General features: G+C 41.3%; 2 protein-coding genes across 3 annotated transcripts in view; one reads left to right on the top strand and one right to left on the bottom strand.

Annotated features, from left to right (window-relative positions):
• Positions 1-4,257: 4,257 nt before the first annotated feature.
• Positions 4,258-10,632, top strand: hyi (hydroxypyruvate isomerase). 2 transcript variants are annotated; one of them, XM_055944084.1, is made up of 8 exons: positions 4,258-4,695; positions 4,934-5,045; positions 8,549-8,663; positions 8,774-8,882; positions 9,065-9,114; positions 9,646-9,715; positions 9,894-10,028; positions 10,321-10,632. In XM_055944084.1, exons 1-8 carry the CDS (start codon positions 4,497-4,499, stop codon positions 10,419-10,421), a joined length of 891 nt encoding a protein of 296 aa, XP_055800059.1. In that variant the 5' UTR covers positions 4,258-4,496; the 3' UTR covers positions 10,422-10,632. The 2 variants fall into 2 exon arrangements, with proteins under 2 accessions (XP_055800059.1, XP_055800060.1); XM_055944085.1 differs by having other exon boundaries at positions 4,260-4,695; positions 8,774-8,852.
• Positions 10,633-10,702: 70 nt separating this feature from the next.
• LOC129869570 (KICSTOR complex protein SZT2-like) overlaps positions 10,703-20,017 on the bottom strand; it is a 192,353-nt gene continuing 183,038 nt past the window's right edge. The window contains 3 exon segments of the mRNA XM_055944087.1: positions 10,703-14,808; positions 14,947-15,015; positions 17,426-17,536. Of these exon segments, the coding sequence (XP_055800062.1) occupies positions 14,665-14,808; positions 14,947-15,015; positions 17,426-17,536 (324 nt within the window). The 3' untranslated portion in view covers positions 10,703-14,664.

The raw sequence follows: 20,017 nt of genomic DNA on the forward strand, positions 1-20,017 counted from the left end.
AATGGTATCCTTTCCCTATATACTGCACTACTTTTGACCAGGGCCCTTAATGCAATATGTAGAGAATAGGGTGCCATTTGGGACGCAGATGGAGGTGGTTTCATTAAAGCCATCTTGGGAGGAGGTCTGTTTTTTAGGCTACCTACAGCCTAAGGTGGCAGTGGCCATAGAATGACTCCGTCACTGGGGCGTATGGGTTTAACCAAAAAACACTGTGCTTCAGCTGGTCTGTAAGAAATTAACAGAATCCTTTAGGGCTATGGTATCTGCAAGTCAACAAAGTCAATGGGTGAGATGGCCTCAATGTATGTATGAAGTCGTCATCGCTGTACATGTAAGGTATGGTCTGAAGGAGAATGTTCCAGATTTTCTATTTACCAGATTTTACTTGTAATTCAAATGATAATCCAGCAATATGAACCAGCCAGGACAATAGGAAATTTGTCTGCCCTACGAGCTGAGTCGACCCATTTTTTTTTTTAACCTTTTCCTTATAGTACTGACTTTGCTGATAACTACTTTATTGAGGGACTAAATAAATAAGACTGATATGCGGTTGTCTGACCTAGCTATGTGAACGCACTAATTGTAAGTCGCTCTGGATAAGAGCGTCTGCTAAATGACTAAAATATCAATGTAAGTTACCTTCTTTGTGCAATCAGGCTGTAGAATAATGCCCAGGGTGTCTGGCAGAGTGAAGAAGGGTATTTCTAATTTAAATGCAGCTTTTCAATGTCAGAAGAAGTCAGCACCTCTGCCAATTCCACCAGTCAAGCCTTTAGAGAGGGGAAACAAACAAAGGCACAGTTGTGGAGCATAACAATGTCTGCAATTAGGAAGCAGATTCTATTGCTTAGCAACAAACCCTGCTGCCACTATAGTGCTAAATGGATGACAGAGAGAAAACAGAGGCTAGAGATCAGAGGGACTGGACTGACTGACGAAGCCACAGAGGGGACTGAGAGTATCAGGAATCAAGGTAATACCCAGATGCAGACTGTCGAAGTAAGACTGTTTATTATAGCAACAGGAGCAGGCAAAGACAGGTCAAGGCAGGCAGGGGTCGAAAATCCAGGGTAAGGCAATGGTACAGGATGGCAGGCGGACTCAGGGTCAGGCAGGATTCAGTAATCCAGAGGTGGAGCAAAGGTACAGGATGGCAGGCAGGCAGGGTCAGGCAGAGAGGTCAGGTGGGCGGGTACAGGTTCAGGACAGGCAAAGGTCAAACCGGGAGGACTAGCAAAGAGAAGCTGGGAAACAATAGGAGCTGACAGGAAAAACACTGGTAAGCTTGAACGAACAAGACAAACAAACAGACAGAGAACACAGGTATAAATACACAGGGGATAATTGGGAAGATGGGTGACACCTGGAGGGGGGTGGAGACAAGCACAAGGACAGGTGAAACAGATCAGGGCGTGACAGAGAGGACAATTTGTCACCTGACTGGGAAAAATGAATCAAGTTTATTGCATTCACTGTGTACAGTAGAACAGGTCAATGCAAAGTGTGTTTCTACATTTGGTTGTGAATCAGCAGTTTTCTTTTGTTATGTCAGTCAGTGACAGTCTCTCAGTTAGCCCATGTCAGCTAAAATGTTTTAGATTGGTAAGTTAGTCTAGCCGGCTATTTAAACTTGTAGTAATCATGGTCGAATTACCAACCTGGGCCCCCCATTGACTATGTTAGTCACTCTCCCTTAGATGTCATATTAATTAAAAACGTCAAACATTTCTCTTCACCCTATGGCAAAATTTATCAAATCCAGGAAATTAACTGTACAACTTAAAACATGTATTTCCACCCCGTGGCAAATTGTGCAGAATTGCATTTTAAAATTGCTAAATCTTCTGTCCGCCCATGGCAAAATGTGTAGAATTGCAGCAAACTTGCTTTAAAGTTGGAATATGTAACCTTTGTGAACCCGACCAAATTCACATAAAAAACTTTGTCATAGATCTGTCATTGTCATTGAAAGCAAGTCTAAGAAGCATCTGTTCTATATGGGTATTTCTATGCTTCCCGTTCTTAAGTTTAGTTTTTGCATCTTTTACTTTTGGTTTTGCACACCAGCTTCTGCTTCAAAGAGCTGAAAATACAATATTTGGGGTTATGGAAAGTACATTTCAAAGCGGTTTAGATGATTCTCTACATTATGCTTGCTTGTTTTGTCACAAACTGAAATTAAGTGAACAATTACAATTTTAGCAATTTACAATTTTAGCAATCAGGCGATGGCGGAGAGATTTTCTGCATAGTGCATCTTTAAAACTGCGACATTTTCTCGAAGACCCATGGCAATTTTTGGGGTAATTGCAGGAAATGTATCCGCTGTCAAGAGTAGTGGCTCTAAAATGGCTAGGGCCAGCTCTGACTGGTGTGGATGTGGGTACGCAGACCCGCGAGCTACTTCACACCACTTGAGATGAAAATAGAGAGATTTACTCAAGCCTCGCTCTACCTCATAGCATAGCATCCCTAGCCACTTCATAGACCACTGTGGATCCCACCATTTGAGGGAAAGGGATGCTCCTGATGCAAAAGCAATCAAGACTCAAATAAGTTATTATAGAAAAAAAGTCTGACAATTGTTGTCACAGTGTATAGCCAAGTACAATTCGTAGTGAGCGACACATATTTATTGGTGAAAACTACTGCTGTCAACAGGGTTGTCAGGCATTGCCAACCCAGTTGACTCCTGAAAACCCACCCACAAGGCCTGAAAACTGGCCTAATGTTTTTTTTATCGCAGAAAAGAGAAGAGTTCCCACATTTAGCTAATAAACTCTTTTCCAATAACGTTATTAAGCAAATTAAAAATGAAACTTAACTTCTAATGACCTAAGAAGCTAAATAATTATTGCCAGATAATGTGACTAATAAAGGAATTTGAAAATGTCGCAAGTGAAAAAATAATTCGCCCTTATACTAAACATTAAAAAACGAAGACTTTTATGGCAATTGTGCCATTATTATGTACCAGATGTTAAGACTACAAACCACTATAAATGGCCTATTTGCGAGATTGACTTGTCATTTCAATAGATATAGGCTAGGCCTAATGACTAAAATCTGGGTTTATGATTGTAATTAAACTTTGACATGGTTTGGTTAGCTAGAAGCAGGTAGCCTATAGCCCCTGACAGGCCTACATCTAATTTCATATAGCCTACAGTAGCCTAGGCAAGATGTAAGATGAACAATTTAGCAGCTCGCTAAATTCAAATTGACGGACACAATTTTATTCAAAATGAACAGTGAGGCTATTTCGAGGAAAGAGGTGCTTCTACTAAGCTTATGGAATCGTTTTAAGGTCATACCAAGAATCATTTATCTATTTGATTTTTAAGATCCCTTGAAGTAAAAAAAAATATTTAAAACAATTATTTGATAATTAGCGCATACAAACACATTGAAAAACATATTCACTACATGGAACAGATAGTCCCCCCCAAAAAATCTAAAGGAAGTTTGTTCTGAAGTGTCTGTCGGCAATTGCAATAGAACTGTGACCATGATCACAATAACTTCAAATTTCATTAACTAAATATGGCCATTAATAATTGCATAATAACACATGGCTACAACAACAATAAAAAATAGGCTATTTATTAAATCCGTTTGCCAGCTCCAGGTAGGTAGGCTATAGAAGTGGCACAAATTGATTTGCAATGACTCCAGTGATATCGTAATTTCAACATATAAAAAGGCATAGAAATCAATAGGCTAATTGATGGCCAACAGACGCAAATGTATCATTCTCAAAATTTACTGTCAGTTTCACTGTGGTCTTTTCCCCATAACAGAAGGACACGAGGGAGTTCCATAACTTTCATTTCAAATGTCCACTTGCGCAGCGCTCGAAACCTAAGAACTGAGCATGAGTAAAACACTTCGCTTGGTATTGTTTTGCATAAGCAAAGTAGACAATGGAATGCAGTTTAAACCACCTACCTCTGACCGAATTGATCTAATGCGCTCTAGAGCGCCTAAAGTCGTTTTCCTGTGCTTTGTCACCGTTATAGCTTGATGTACAACAGTGCTAATGCATTAATATGTTTTATGGAAAAAGGGTTGGAAATAGGTATCACCATATTGACATTCTAAATAGCGACAAAGTTTTCAAAGTAGCACAATTCACTGGAAAACTGCGAACATGGCAAACATAGCTGTCAATCAAAATCACTGATTTGATAATTGGCCACGGAAGTGCACGCGCGTTGTATTCTCAAACAATTTGTTTCGTTGTGCGCATGTGCAACATATGAGTCGCAGTACAGAGAAGAATGAACTTTACTAGCTAGAGCACTCCAGTCTGGCAGCTCGGCTATATCAATATTTGACATCACATGAGAAACAAACAACATGAGGTGACAGCTGAGAGAATGGACCTTGAGTTTTAATCCTGCTATTCTAGCTAGCTATTTAGAGCGTTTGTCCCATTGAACATTAGCAAGCGGACTAACGTTAGCTTGCCAGCACACCCCACAAGAAACATGCCCCCATTAAAATTCTGCGCGAATCTTTCGTGGTTGTTTACGGATCTGCCCGAGTTTACCCAGAGAATCTATGCTGCTGCATCGGCTGGGTTTCAGGCTGTGGAGGCGGCATGGTTGTATGACTCTGACTTACAGGAGCTCCAGAGAGTCAAGAATGCTACTGGGGTTGATGTGGTGCTGATTAACACACCCCTTGGTAAGACAGAGAAGGGTTACTGGTGTAGCCAGCTAGCTATTATTATGTTAGTGTTGACAGCAGCCCAGGCTACTGTACTAGTACTAGCTATATACATGACACAAAATAAATACATTTTTTGACATTTGGAAGGAAACTCAACCTAACGTTACCTATATGTAAAAATATGCCTCCTACTGTTCCACAAGAATGTGCCACTATTTATTCTGAACATTGACTTGACAACTGTGTTTTGTAGGAGATGCTAAGGCAGGTGATCTTGGTCTGGGTGCTGTTCCTGGCAGAGAGGAGGACTTCAGAAAGGGTCTGGATCTGGCTATGCAGTACGCCAAGGCTCTGGACTGCAGGAGGTGAGAGCGACACACACACATTGATTGAGAGCACAGCTCATCTGAAGCCCACTGCACTATGCATCAGGTGACTGAAACAGCTTCACTGTACACCAGGGCTATTCAACTGGCGTCCTGTGGGCTAGATCCGGCCAGTTTATCAACTGTAGAATGGCCCTTTGATCAATTCTGAAGAAAAAAAAAGATCAGCAAAAAAATGCAGAAATGTGATGTTTAGTGCCAAAGGGAGTACTCGTTCAATATTCTCCAATGGGAGAATCTGTTTTCCTGTAGTCCTGCCCATTAAGTGCTGTTAATCAATGTCACCCAACATACCAGTTATAGCCAATCAGAGCTGCTAACAGGGGTACAGGGTCTGTTTGCCCGCCTATCTGCGCGTTCACTGCAGATGAGATCACTACACTACCTGATACAGAGTGTGCTTTGCTCTTAACTCAGCGATAAGTTAATGGACTCAGTTATGGCTATCAAACTTTATCTGATCAACATCTAGCCTGCAACATCGCTTGCTTCGTAATCTGCTGAGCATCATGATCTACTTTTGCATAATGATGTTCGGTGGCTAAGCAAGGGTAATGCTCTCAAGAGGGCAGCCAGTATGTGAGCTTAGGGTGGAGATGGTTGCTTTTCTCTGCGATTTCCGCCACAAAAAAGCCAACCGGTACAGAGCCTTCAGAAAGGAATCAAACCCCTCTTTCCACATTTTGTTACTCTTAAAATGTATTAAATTAGCATTTTTGTCACTGGCCTACACATAATACCCCATAATGTCAGTGGAATTATGTTTTTAGACATAATTTACAAATTAATTAAAAATGAAAAGGTGAAATGTAAGTATTCAACCCCTTTTATGGCAAGCCTAAATAAGTTCAGGAGTAAACATTTGCTTAAAAAGTCACAAAATAAGTTTCATGGACTCACTCGGTCTGCAATAATAGTATTACACATGATTTTTGAATGACTGCCTCATCTCTTTACCCCACACATACAATTATCTGTAAGGTCCCTCATTCGAGCAGTGCATTTCAAACACAGATTCAATCACAAAGACCAGGGAGGTTTTCCAATGCCTCACAAAGAAGGGCACCTACTGGTGCAGGGGTAACAAAAAAGCAGACGTTTAATATCCCTTTGAGCATAGTGAAGTTATTAATTACACTTTGTATGGTGTATCAATACACCCAGTCACTGCAAAGATACAGGCATCTTTCCTAACTCAGTTGCCGGAGAGGAAGGCAGGGATTTCACCATGATACCTATGGTGACTTTAAAATAGTTGGAGTTTAATGGCTGTGATAGTAGAAAACTGAGGATGGATCATCATTGTAGTTACTCCACAATAATAACCTAATTGACAGAATGAAAAGGAAGCCTGTACAGAGTTAAATATTCTTAAACATGCATCCTGTTTGCAACAAGGCACTAAAGTAATACTGCAAAAATATGTGGCAAAGCAATTCACTTTTTGTACTGAATACAGTGTTATGTTTGGACAGGAAAGTAGAAATGTATTAATATGATGCAGATCAGCTGTGTTAAGTACAAATGTGTTCCATTATTTAAACAATTTGATGCACTGAATCTTAAAGTACTTAAATTAACTTTTAGCAACATTTAATTGTTATAAAAGTGCTTTATAACATTTTAATTGTTTGCATTGTTTTTTATACAAGTTTTAGGAAGAGTAATCCCATGTAGAAAATGTCTGGCCCCACTGTAAATAAATTGCCTTCTTCAAATCTGGCCCCCGTAAGAATATACGCTGATTATACAAAGCATTAGGAACACCTGCTCTTTCCATGACAGACTGACCAGGTGAAAGCTATGGTCCCTTATTGATGTCACTTGTTAAATCTACTTCAATCAGTGTAGATGAAGGGGAGGAGACAGGTTAAAGGAGGATTTTTAAGCCTCGAGACATGGATTGTGTATGTGTGCCATTCAGAGGGTGAATGGGAAAGACAAGATTTGTGCCTTTGAACCGGGTATGGTAGGACATGCCAGGTGCACCGGTTTGTGTCAAGAACTGCAACGCTGCTGGGTTTTTCACGTTCAACAGTTTCCCTTGTGTGTCATGAATGGTCCAGTACACAAAGGATATACTGCCAACTTGACACAACTGTGGGAGGCCTTGTAGTCAACATGGTCCAGCATCCCTGTGGAACGCTTTCAACACCTTGTAGAGTCCATGCCTCCACAAATTGAGGCTGTTCAGAGGGCCAAAGGGAGGGTGCAACTCAATATTAGGAAGGATTTCCTAATGTTTAGTATACTCAGTGTAGTTGAAAAGCCCTGCTGTACACCATGTGACTTAAGATACTGTACACCACAAAACGCGTAGGCAACTATACAACACAGGAGTGGCTTTGGGACAAGTCTCTGAATGTTCTTGAGTGGCCCAGACAAAGCCCGGACTTGAACCCGATCAAACATCTCTGTAGAAACCTGAAAATAGCTGTGTAGCGATGCTCCCCTTACAACCTGTCACAGCTTGAGAGGATCTGCAGAGAAGAATGGGAGAAATCCCCAAATAAAGCAAGCATGTAGCGTCATACCCAAGAAGACTCTGTAATCGCTGCCCAAGGTGCTTTAACAAAGTATTGAGTAAAGGGTCTGAATAATTATTTAAATGTGATTTTTCAGTTTTTATTTAATACATTTGCAAAAATAGTCTAAAACTGGTTTTGCTTTGTCATTATGGGGTATTGTGTGTAGATTGAGGGGGACGACGATTTAATCAATTTTAGAATAAGGCTAAATGTAGAAAAGTCAAGGGGTCTGAATAATTTCCAAATGCACTATATATCTATATGCAACATGTAAAGTGTTGGTCCCATGTTTCATGAGCCGGCAAAAAGATCCCAGAAATGTTCCATATGCAAAAAAATAAGCTTTTTCTCACATTTGTTTACATCCCTGTTAGTGAGCATTTGTCCTTTGACAAGATAATCCATCCACCTGACAGGTGTGGCATATCAAAAATATGATTAAACAGCATGATCACTACACAGGCGCACCTTGTGCTGGGGGACAATAAAAGGACACTCTAAAATATGCAATTTTGTCCAACTGGCCTCACAACCACAGACCACATGTAACCACTCCAGCCTTGGACCTCCACATCTTCACCTGCGGGATCATCTGAAACCAGCTACCAGGACAGCTAATGGACCTAAGGAGTATTTTTGGCTGTAATAAAGCCCTTTTGTGGGGAAAATCATATTTTGATTGACTGGACCTGGCTCAAACTGTCTCCCAAGTGGGTGGGCCTATGCCCTCCCAGGCCCACCCATGGTTGCGCTCCTGCCCAGTCGTGAAATCCATAGGGCCAAATAAATGTATTTAAATTGACTGTTTTCCTTTACAGAGTTAGTTCATATAAAGTCAGACATTTTTGCATGTTGCGATTTATATTTTTCTTAAGTGGGCCGACTATTAGAGGATCCTGCCAGAAAGTAAAGTGTTGGTATTTATAACCTTTCATAAATTAAATGTTTCCTCAGGATCCACTTGATGGCTGGGAGGGTACCTGTGGGTGCGGACCGAGCTACCATTGCCGTGGAAATGGAGGACACCTTTGTACAAAACCTAAAACATGCTGCCGATGTCCTCTCAAATGTGAATCTCCATTCAAGGGGCTTTATAGTCCAGAACTAAGTTTAATATGTGTCTGGCCCATAGTATTTGTAATAAGGAGTCCCGTTTTGTGTTGTGCTTTTTTCTCTCAGGAGGGCATCACTGGCCTGATTGAGCCCATCAACACACGGATAACAGATCCCAGATATTTCCTGGACAGTCCACATCAGGGTAACGCTAGTGATGCTTTTCCATGGCAAGGTAGCCTGGGAATCAAAACTTATTGAAACATAGCATCATTCCCAGGCTTTAGTCATAGCCCTATAAAGACAAGCAATCAAAATGAAGACTTACAGTATTTAAATGTGTATTTTTGAACCAATGTCAACATTCACTGCACAAGTGTAATTGTTTTACTTATACTGTTTAATCTTTCACCCTAGCGGCTGCAATCCTGCAGAAAGTTGGCCACCCAAATATTAAACTACAGATGGTAAGTAGTACATTCGTCAGTTTATCTTGATGATGATGAACAGTGCCATTAATAGGGCTAGGTAATATTTTATTACTTAGTCTACTCCCATCAGATCCTAGCCTGGCCAGTGGTCCAAGATCTCTTTGTGTTCTTATCATTGCTCGGTGTAACAAGGAGTTGGCATGATGGTTAAACAGATCTTTCTCTCTGTTTGGAACTAATGGTTTAGATACACACCGAGCAATTATTGAGTCAAACTTTTAGGCAGTGGCTGAGCCAGACAAACATACAGCCAGAAGACAGAACAACAAAACATCTTGTTTGTGTCCCACTAGACATACAGTATTTTGTTCTAGGAAGTGACTTGCCTGTTGCAAAAAGTGTCTGTCTGTCTCTTGGGAGAACCTATCCTAGTTTGTATTCAGTAACCTGAGAATTCCCTCAGCTTTAAGGCAGTTTGTAATATGGAGAGGTTCTTCAAATCCCTCTATATTCTACTGCTTAAATCTTACTGACAGAAGCTATCTTGTGTCCCCCTGTGTGCTGCAGGATGTCTTCCACTGGCAGATAATGGACAGCAACTTGACACAGAACATACACAAATATTTCCCTCTCATTGGTAAGTGGTGTTGTTTGTGATACTAGTTACACAGGAAACAAACATACTAGTCCATACCATCAGCAGCAAATCGGGCACATCAGACGGTATCCATGTCCACATGATTGACCTATGATAGTTGTAGAAAATGTTATTACTTTAATGGTGATGAAATATTCATTTTCATTCTCTTTTACAGGTCACATCCAGATAGCCCAGGTGCCCAGCAGGAACGAGCCCGACAGTGCAGGAGAACTTAACTTCCCATATCTCTTCAGTCTACTGGAGGAGTTGGGTTACCAGGGATACATCGGCTGTGAATACAAACCACTAGGTGGGATCCATCCCAAATTGCACACTATTCTTGACCAGGGCCCTAGTCAAAAGTAGTGCACAATGTAGGGAATATACCATTTGGGACTCTGAACTACCTTTAGGTTGCGTTTACACAGGCAGCCCAATGCTGACCTGATTGGTCAAAATACCAATTAGTGAAAAAAAGGGCTGGCTGTTTAAATACAGCCCACAGTTCAATTCACTGTTACATTATAGATTGAAGTGAGGCAAGAACCAGTTTAATTTTCATGATAATGGCATTGTGTGTTAACAGTTGATACTTATTTCAGGCTCTACAAATGAAGGTCTTGGTTGGGTGAAAGATTACTTGAAGCGCAACAAGAGAGAGGACCACGCATGCAAACAGTTGCCAGTACCAGCCTTTCCATAGAGGCAACAGTCATCGCTGATGAGTCTTCCACTTTATTTGAACTCAGATAAACAGTTCATTATTGTGAAATGGGCTTATTAAACAGCAGCCTAAACACTTGACTGACATAGCTCTTATTGATGTTTCGACTAAGAATGTGGTGAGAAGTAGTATGATTAGATCATTTGTTTGCAGTTGTCTTTATCCAATAAAGTCCTGTGTTGTACCCACACTCTCTCTCCACTCCCAATGTTGCACAACACCCACATGTATACAGTAGTACCATACTCACATCTGTCAAGTTAGTTAACACACTAGAATACACTAAGGTTTATTGTAGCATTTCATATGTACACGTTTCAGAATGCCTATACTGTTGACATCATGCAATATCCAGTGTTCTTACCTTCAAAACAAAAACATTTCCAAATCCTTCATTACTTTTTAATAAGGAACTTAATACAATACTTGGTTTCCTTCATTTTAAATGTGTGCAAACTTAAGTCTTACGGTATTGTAATGATATCGCTAAACTGATGCGTGGGTGTGTTATTACAATGTTGTACACAAGCTGGATCCTATGCCCAATCTGTAAACAGACCAGCTATACACTCAACCCTGTCAGAATGTAGCTAGTCAGTCCAATTGCAATAATAACACTGTTTTATTTATTAATGATTCGATCAGGGCAAACTAAGGCACTTTAGGATGAAGATATGGCAGTTGGGCAAATTGAGTAGCGGGTTTGACACTTATAGGACACAATGGGAAGAAAAAAAATCAATTACCCAATATTGCTGAAACGGCAGCAATCTTTCCCCTCTGCAGAATACTTGAGACTGAATTGTGTGCTGTGATCTTGAGAATCTATTCCTAGATTTTGGCAAGGCACAGTATCCAAGAAACATCTTAATTCCTATGATTTGAACACCTACATATCTAAATGGTTTACGAGTTGGAGAATAGGGTCTAAATTTAACACTTTTGCACAATACTGACTTGTTTACAGTCCAATTCACAGGTTGGGGAATGAGATCCACTTCAGGTAAGATTTCTAATGTACATGTATGGTGGATGATCTCTGATCTGAAGTAAAGAGGTATCAGCTGAATGGGAATGTAGCTTAGCGGTTAAGAGCATTGGGTCAGTAGTTCGAATCCCCAAGCAGACTAGGTGACAAAATCTGCTGATGTGCCCTTGAGCAAGGCATTTAACCCTAAGTCGCTCTGGATAAAAGCCTGCTAAATTACAAACATGTTGTGCCATAGTACATACAGTACTATGGCATTAGATAATACTAGCCTGAAAGTCTCACCCCCTTTTCATTCTACCATACCACCACTAACCTCCAAGTCAATGAGTAATAGGCTCATGTTGCCATTGAAAATTGGGACAAATTGCATAATCTCTGGGGCACTGTTCAGTGCAAAAAGCATGTCTTCTTCAGTTCAATTCTATCATTATGAAGTAGTGACAGCTAAATAGCATTGTTACAGTAGGTTCCCTCTGTCTGTGAGGACCAATGTCCACTGCAGGAGGCGCTGCAGGAGGCAACCCTACCTGCATGTACATAATTATCTCAAATACCTTGACACCGGTGCCCCTGCACATTGACAGCACCAGTACCCCCTGTATATAGCCCCGCTATTGTTATTTACTGCTGCTCTAATTATTTGTTTTTCATATCTTACTTTTTTGTTGTTGTTGATTTAACCGGCGATAACCGACACCCGCATAGCTGATGTTTTAGCGGCGTCAGAAGTGTAACTGCGTACGTTGGAGCTGTCAAAGTCGGTGAGCAGCTGTTCTTGATCATTGTCACGAATCCACACCCGTAGCACTCATGTTAGAAGTTCAGAACGAGAAAGTTTAGGCTACATAGAAATAATGGCGCTCAATTTGAAAATCATTCACCTAAACAATGAGTATTCTTATCAGCCTAATCAAGGTGTATTTTACATCTCACATTCTTATGTTCAAACTTGTAAACAAGGCTCCATGGAATTTCTCAATGCAATGTCGTGCAGCCAATTGCAAAGTCCACTTTAGGTACAGATACAGAAAACAAGTTTCTAGAAAAGTTTGCTAATGTATTAAAAATAAAATACCATATTTACATAAGTATTCAGACCCTATGCTATCGCCCTATGATCACCCTTGATGTTTCCACAACTTGGAGTCCACCTGTGGTAAATTCAATTGATTGGGCATGATTTGAAAAGGCACACACCTGTCTATATAATGTCCCACAGTTGACAGTGCATGTCAGAGCAAAAACCAAACCATGAGGTCGAAGGAATTGTCCGTAGAGCTCCGAGACAAGATTGTTTCGAGACACAGATCTGGGGAAGGATACCAAAACATTTCTGCAGCATTGAAGGTCCCCAAGAACACAGTGGCCTCAATCATTCTTAAATGGAATTAGTTTGAACCACCAAGACCTTTCCTAGAGGTGGCCGCCCAGCCACACTGAGCAATCAGGGGAGAAGGCCCTAGGTCAGGGAGGTGACCAAGAACCAATGGTCACTGACAGAGCTCTAGAGTTCCTCTGTGGAGAAGGGAGAACCTTCCAAAAGGACAACCATATCTGCAGCACTCCACCAATCAGGGCTTTATGGTAGAGTGGCCAGACGGAAGCCACTCCTCAGTAAAAGGCACATGACAGCCTGCATGGTGTCTGCCAAAAGGATTCTCTGAACAAGATTGTCTGGTCTGATGAAAGCAAGATTGAACTCTTTGGCCTGAATGCCAAGCGTCACATCTGGAGGAAACCTGGCACCATCCCTACGGTGAAGGATGGTGGTGGCAGCATCATGCTGTGGGGATGTTTTTCAGCAGCAAGAACTGGGAGACTAGTCAGAATTGAGGCAAAGATGAACGGCTCAAAGTACAGATTCTTGACGAAAAGCGCTCTGGAGCAGGTTAGGACCTCAGACTGGGGTGAAGGTTCACCTTCCAACAGGACAACGACCCTAAGCACACAGCCAAGACAACGCAGGAGTGGCTTCAAGACAAGTCTCAATGTCCTTGAGTGGCCCAGCCAGAGCCCGGACTTGAACCCGATCGAACATCTCTGGAGAGATCTGAAAATAGCTGTGCAGCATTGCTCCCCATCCAACCTGACAGACCTTGAGAGGATCTGCAGTGAAGAATGGGAGGAACTCCCCAAATACAGGTGTGCCAAACTTGTAGCGTCATCCCCAAGAAGACTTGGTGCTGTAATCGCTGCCAGTACTCACTACTCAAAGTAATGAGTAAAGGGTCTGAATACTTACGTAAATGTGATATTTCAGTTTGACATTTTTTTAAATAAATTAGCAAACATTTCTACAAACTTGTTTTTGCTTTGTCATTATGGGGTATTGTGTGTAGATTGATGAGGGGGAAAAAACGATTTAATACATTTTAGAATAAGGTTGTGACAATGTGGAAAAAGTCATGGGGTCTGAATCCTTCTCAAAGGCACTGTATAATGCCATGAGCCGCTTGTGAATTTGACAGCCCTAACGCTGTTTCACCTCCGACACCACCAAAACAACAGCTATGTGGATGTCGGCTAAAGCGGATCTGATTTAATAGAGCCCTTCATGTGCTTTAAAGCTAGTTCGTTGGGACATCTAAATTAATGATGTATACCCATTGATTCTTAAAGAATATAACTTAGTTCAACTGCGGTACTCTATCAGAACCACAAATATAATCTTATTTTACTCCAATGTATGTAAACAATGTAAATGTAAACAAACACTGTACACCCTCAAAACAAGTTAAAACTATAATTTTGATACCAATTTTTCCAGGCACATCCCTCAGCTTTTTACCAAAACACAGGCCGGGTGACACAAGCCGGTAAGGTCATATCTTTAAAGGGATGGTGCAAGATTTTTGCAATGTCAGATGCCATTTCTATGTCTCTGCGTGCAGTTTGAAGGAAGTTGAAGGTAGTTTTGCGAGCCTAACTAGCGTTAGCGCAATGACTGGAAGTCTACAGGTACAGCTTCATTGCCAAAATCTTGCACTATCCCTTTAACAATAGTGTGTATCTTTTCTCCCAGTGGTAGAATGAATAAAACACTGATACATTGCACAGGAAGCTTTGACATGTGAACTCTTTGATTCGCTGATTTAGCACTTTTCAACAATAACATCCTTTTTTGTGTCCCACATGCCAAGACGGCCTATAAATGAAGCCGCCTGTCTGGAACTACACCTCCCAGCAGCCTGTTTCTCTGTGGCCCACCTGGCCCCGATTGGCCCTCCAGGCCTACAGCAGGCCTGTCCACAAGTTGTAGCAGGCTGTGTTGATCACAGACTCCAGGTGATGGTACATGGACACCAGCTGAGGCGTGGGGCTGTTCCTAGGCTGCGGTTGGGATGGCAATGGCTCCCTAAATACAACCTTGAGGCTCTGGAGGGAGGGAGGAGGCAAAATAAAGTTCAATTAAAAACAATGTCATCTCACCTTATTGCGTATAAGGAATTCATATAGTGTAGCTATAGAATGCTATAGAGAGCATAACAAGGGGAAGACATCACAATGACTCACCGTTTTTCCTGCCTGATTTTCAAGCAAGACCAGAACAAAGCAGTCAGTGAATTTCTGGTTCAGGACAGCCTGAAAGAAAGAAGGGAACGGCAGAACAGCTGTTCATTTCAAGCTATAATGACTTACAATTCCATCCCCCCTATTCCCCACAGTATAACTTTGAACAAAAATAGGTGACTGACTACAGTTAATGGGATCTTGTGTTTGAACTATTTATAGTATTTTGTTCTCTGGGACAAAAAAGGAATAGTGTGTGACTGATGTTTGCTTGGGAGAGAAGGGCAGGTTGAGTTTATGTCACCATCTACAGTACTAGGGCAGAACATCTTCAGAAGAGAAGTAGTGAGGGGGATGTTCTTTTGATCTCAAGTCTCTCAATTACCAAACTAAGTAGTGACTAACCTCTTGACACCGGCAATCATTCCCCATAAGACTCCCATAATCTCCCTTGAGAGCCGCATTTCACATTTTTACGCAACGCTAAAACCCTTCTTCCAAACTGCAGAGGTCTCTCAATTTTAGATTTTTTAATATACAAATTTTTTCTTTCATCACATTCAAATTGTTCTTGGTTTCCCCTGTCACAAATAAAAGTTAGAAGCCTGAGAGAAACTTTAGAAAAGTTCAAGGGTACTTGAGGCAGTTCCTGATAGCGGATTAGTCCATAAGAACTTAACAAGATCACCTCCAAAATTCATTGAAATCAAATAGGGGATGGAATTCATTATAGGATATTACACATATAGAGTGATAAAGTATATTTCTTGAATACATATCGTATATAAACAGTGGAGTCCAATGACAGAGCTATAGGAACTTTGATACAGGCACCCATGCTAATAACGTCTGCAGCTCAAGGAGATAGTTTTGATGTTGTTGCATGCAGTGTCAAGATACAGTTTGACTTGAAGCGGATGAAATCACAATGAATGTGAAGGAAAAAACGGGATAATTAATTTGCTTAGCGGGGTGCTTTCCCCTGTTTCTCTACATTATATTCTGCTGGAGGTACAGCAGCTGGTGGTGCTCTGCTGTATTCCTATGTAAGCAAGTGTTTACATACTCCATATGAAGAGGACAGCTCTAGTTAAGTGAACAAAGCATCTCTTAATTTACTGGAATGGTAGTGTTCAGTAGGGAGAAAGGTTTTGCTACATTATCCATTGCAGATTTTGTTACGTGTGCTCTACTGAACATGACCTTGATTTAGTGGTGGTTGAGCTCTGAAAGCCGCACTCTGGAACCCATTTTGACGAGCAATTTTAATTGTAGTGTAATTGTGGACAAAGTGCTGTGGGGAGTTGTAGTTTTTACACTGAACAAAAATATAAACGCAACATCTAAAGTGTTGGCCCCATGTTTCATAAACTGAAAGAAAAGATACCAGACATTTTCCATATGCACAAAAAGCTTATTTCTCTCAAATTTTGTTTACATCCCTGTTGGTGAGCATTTCTCCTTTGCCAAGTTAATCTATCCACCTGACAGGTGTGGCATATCAAGAAGCTGATTAAACAGCATGATCATTACACACGTGCACCTTGTGCTGGGGACAATAAAAGACCACTCTAAAATGTGCAGTTTTGTCACACAACACAATACCACAGATATCTCAAGGTTTGAGGGAGCATGCAACTGCAGGAATGTCCAATAGAACTGTTGCCAGATAATTAAATGTTAATTTCTTTACTATAAGCCACCTCCAATGTCGTTTTAGAGAAATTGGCACTACGTCCAACCGGCCTCAACTGCAGACCACGTGTATGGTGTTGTGTGATTTGCTGATCAGCGGTTTGCTGATGTCAATGTTGTGAACAGAGTGCCTCATGGTGGCGGTGGGATTATGGTATGGGTAGATATAAGCTACGGACAACGAACAATAGCATTTTATTGATTGCAATTTGAATGCACAGAGATACTGTGACGAGATCCTGAGGCCCATTGTCGTGCCATTCATCCGCCGCCGTCACCTCATGTTTCAGCATGATAATGCACAGCCCCATGATGCAAGGATCAGTACACAATTCATGGAAGCTGGACATTTCCCAGTTCTCCATGGCCTGCATACTCACCAGACATGTCACCCATTGAGCATGTTTGGGATGCCCTGGATCGACGTGTACGACAGCGTGTTCCAGTTCCCGCCAATATCCAGCAACTTCGCACAGCCATTGAGGAGTGGGACAACATTCCACAGGCCACAATCAACAGCTTGATCAACTCTATGCGTTTTCTGATCCATGCCCCAACCTTTTGTTGGCAAGGTATCTGTGACCAACAGATGCATATCGGTATTCCCAGTCGTGAAATCCATAGATTAGGCCTAATAAATGTATTTAAATTGACTGATTTCCTTATATGAACTAACTCAGTAAAATATTTGAAATTGTAGCATTTTGAATTTATATTTTTGTTCAGTATATATGTTTTTGTAGTGTTTATATCTGTATATATGTTATATTAGTGGTTTTGTTCTTACCAGATACTGAATGCCACTCTGGTCAAAGTGTCGGCAGCTCTGAGGGAAGCGAGTCAGCAGCACTTTGATCAGACTCTGGTACCAGCTGGGACTCATGGTCAAGAAACAACCCTGTGGGAACAGAGATAGAGTACACAAAGCCTTGAAAGAAAGATGGAGGCCTGGGTCACACAGTGCTGAATGCTCTCACAGTGTTATTGCGCAACGTTTTGACCCTATAGGAACAGAGGAGAGGAAGCCATGAAAGAATAATGGGCCGCACATTGCTGAAAACACACAAAGTTTGATTGTACAATGTTTCGAACCGAAGATCTGAACAAGAGACAAACAAATGCTTGACACTGACCAGTTACCACCCAAATTCAAACCAGCACCAGCTACATAAGACCTAGTATTGGAGGAACAATGAGCCGACACACTGAGAAAAGGATACATCAGGAATTAAGTTAAGATCTTTCAAAATCTTCTTCTAGATATTCCCTTGCAAATTTAAAACATGGCCAAATAGTATACGCCAATTACTCAATTGGCTTTGAATCTAACATTTATAAAACATTGCTTGGCTGACAATGATCAGTGATTCCCTGGCATACATCTATGAATAGCAGAAAATTAGTAGAGAAGCGGATCGGAAGGGAAGACGAGGCAGCGGGTGAGCTGTAGGGAGCTTTCCAACGGCGACCTCTGCAATGCTGCAGAGCCTACTCAGTTCTCACAGTCCATACTTCACTACATTCTTAATCTGTGTTCAGATCACTGACTGTGAAGTTTCCATTCCACTTCTTCTTTAACATGGACATAGAAATAGGATGTTTGGGTTTTTAATTAGGACTTTTCTGTTGATAAATGCCGAGATCCCTGTGGGAAAGACACAGCTAGTTTGAAGAGCACAGCGTTGATTAAGATACATAACTATCTCTTTGAAGAGGGCAGCTCTCTACTGTAGCTATACCTCCACACTAAAATAAAGAAAAAGGGTAGCTCTCTACTATAAACCATTGTCTTGTCCCAAATGGCACCTTTTTGTCCTATATATGTAGCCTAATGTTGGAGCTTTCTGATCTTTGCTTCTAAGCACTCTTGCTTTAAAATTCATCTCAATATTAATTCTCAATAGTAACTGCCGTCCTTTACTTGTTCTTGAATTTCCAAACATTGGAAGACCACTGAGAAATGTTGTGAACCAAAGCAGCGTTTAGCTACAGCTGTATCCCACATGGTACCCTATTCCCTATATAGTGTACTACTTTTGACCACAGCCCTATGGGCACTGTTAAAAAGTAGTGCACTATATTTTTATTTATTTATTTATTTCACCTTTATTTAACCAGGTAGGCAAATTGAGAACACGTTCTCATTTACAATTGCGACCTGGCCAAGATAAAGCAAAGCAGTTCGACACATACAACAACACAGAGTAACACATGGAGTAAAACAAACATACAGTCAATAATACAGTGAAAAATAAGTCTATATACAATATGAGCAAGTGAGGTGAGATAAGGGAGGTGAAGGCAAACAAAATATATATATAAATAAATAAAAATATGGCGAAGTAAATACAATATAGCAAGTAAAAAAATAACACTGGAATGGTTGGTTTGCAGTGAATGAAGGTGCAAAGTAGAGATATAAATAATGGGGTGCAAAGGAGCAAAATAAATAAATACAGTAGGTAAAGAGGTAGTTGTTTGGGCTAAATTATAGATGGGCTATGTACAGGTGCAGTAATCTATGAGCTGCTCTGACAGCTGGTGCTTAAAGCTAGTGAGGGAGATAAGTGTTTCCAGTTTCAGAGATTTTTGTAGTTCGTTCCAGTCATTGGCAGCAGAGAACTGGAAGGAGAGGCGGCCAAAGGAAGAATTGGTTTTGGGGGTGACCAGAGAGATATACCTGCTGGAGCGCGTGCTACGGGTGGGCGTTGCTATGGTGACCAGCGAGCTGAGATAAGGGGGGACTTTACCTAGCAGGGTCTTGTAGATGACCTGGAGCCAGTGGGTTTGGCGACGAGTGTGAAGCGAGGGCCAGCCAACGAGAGCGTACAGGTCGCAGTGGTGGGTAGTATATGGGGCTTTGGTGACAAAACGGATGGCACTGTGATACACTGCATCTAATTTATTGAGTAGGGTTTTGGAGGCTATTTTGTAAATGACATCACCGAAGTCGAGGATTGGTAGGATGGTCAGTTTTACAAGGGTATGTTTGCAGCATGAGTGAAGGATGCTTTGTTGCGGAATAGGAAGCCGATTCTAGATTTAACTTTGGATTGGAGATGCTTGATGTGAGTCTGGAAGGAGAGTTTACAGTCTAACCAGACACCTAGGTATTTGTAGTTGTCCACATATTCTAAGTCAGAGCCGTCCAGAGTAGTGATGCTGGACAGGCGGGCAGGTGCAGGCAGCGATCGGTTGAAGAGCATGCATTTAGTTTTACTTGTATTTAAGAGCAATTGGAGGCCACGGAAGGAGAGTTGTATGGCATTGAAGCTCGCCTGGAGGGTTGTTAACACAGTGTCAAGAGAAGGGCCAGAAGTATACAGAATAGTGTCGTCTGCGTAGAGGTGGATCAGAGACTCACCAGCAGCAAGAGCGA

This window comes from Salvelinus fontinalis, chromosome 14, assembly GCF_029448725.1.
Source record: "Salvelinus fontinalis isolate EN_2023a chromosome 14, ASM2944872v1, whole genome shotgun sequence".
Taxonomy (NCBI): domain Eukaryota; kingdom Metazoa; phylum Chordata; class Actinopteri; order Salmoniformes; family Salmonidae; genus Salvelinus; species Salvelinus fontinalis.

Coding starts and splice junctions, on each gene's coding strand:
- hyi (XM_055944084.1), top strand. CDS start 4,497: ATGCCCCCATTAAAATTCTGCGCGAATCTTTCGTGGTTGTTTACGGAT. Junction 8,664..8,773: donor CTGCCGATGTCCTCTCAAAT/GTGAATCTCCAT, acceptor TTTTTCTCTCAG/GAGGGCATCACTGGCCTGAT. Junction 8,883..9,064: donor TGATGCTTTTCCATGGCAAG/GTAGCCTGGGAA, acceptor CTTTCACCCTAG/CGGCTGCAATCCTGCAGAAA.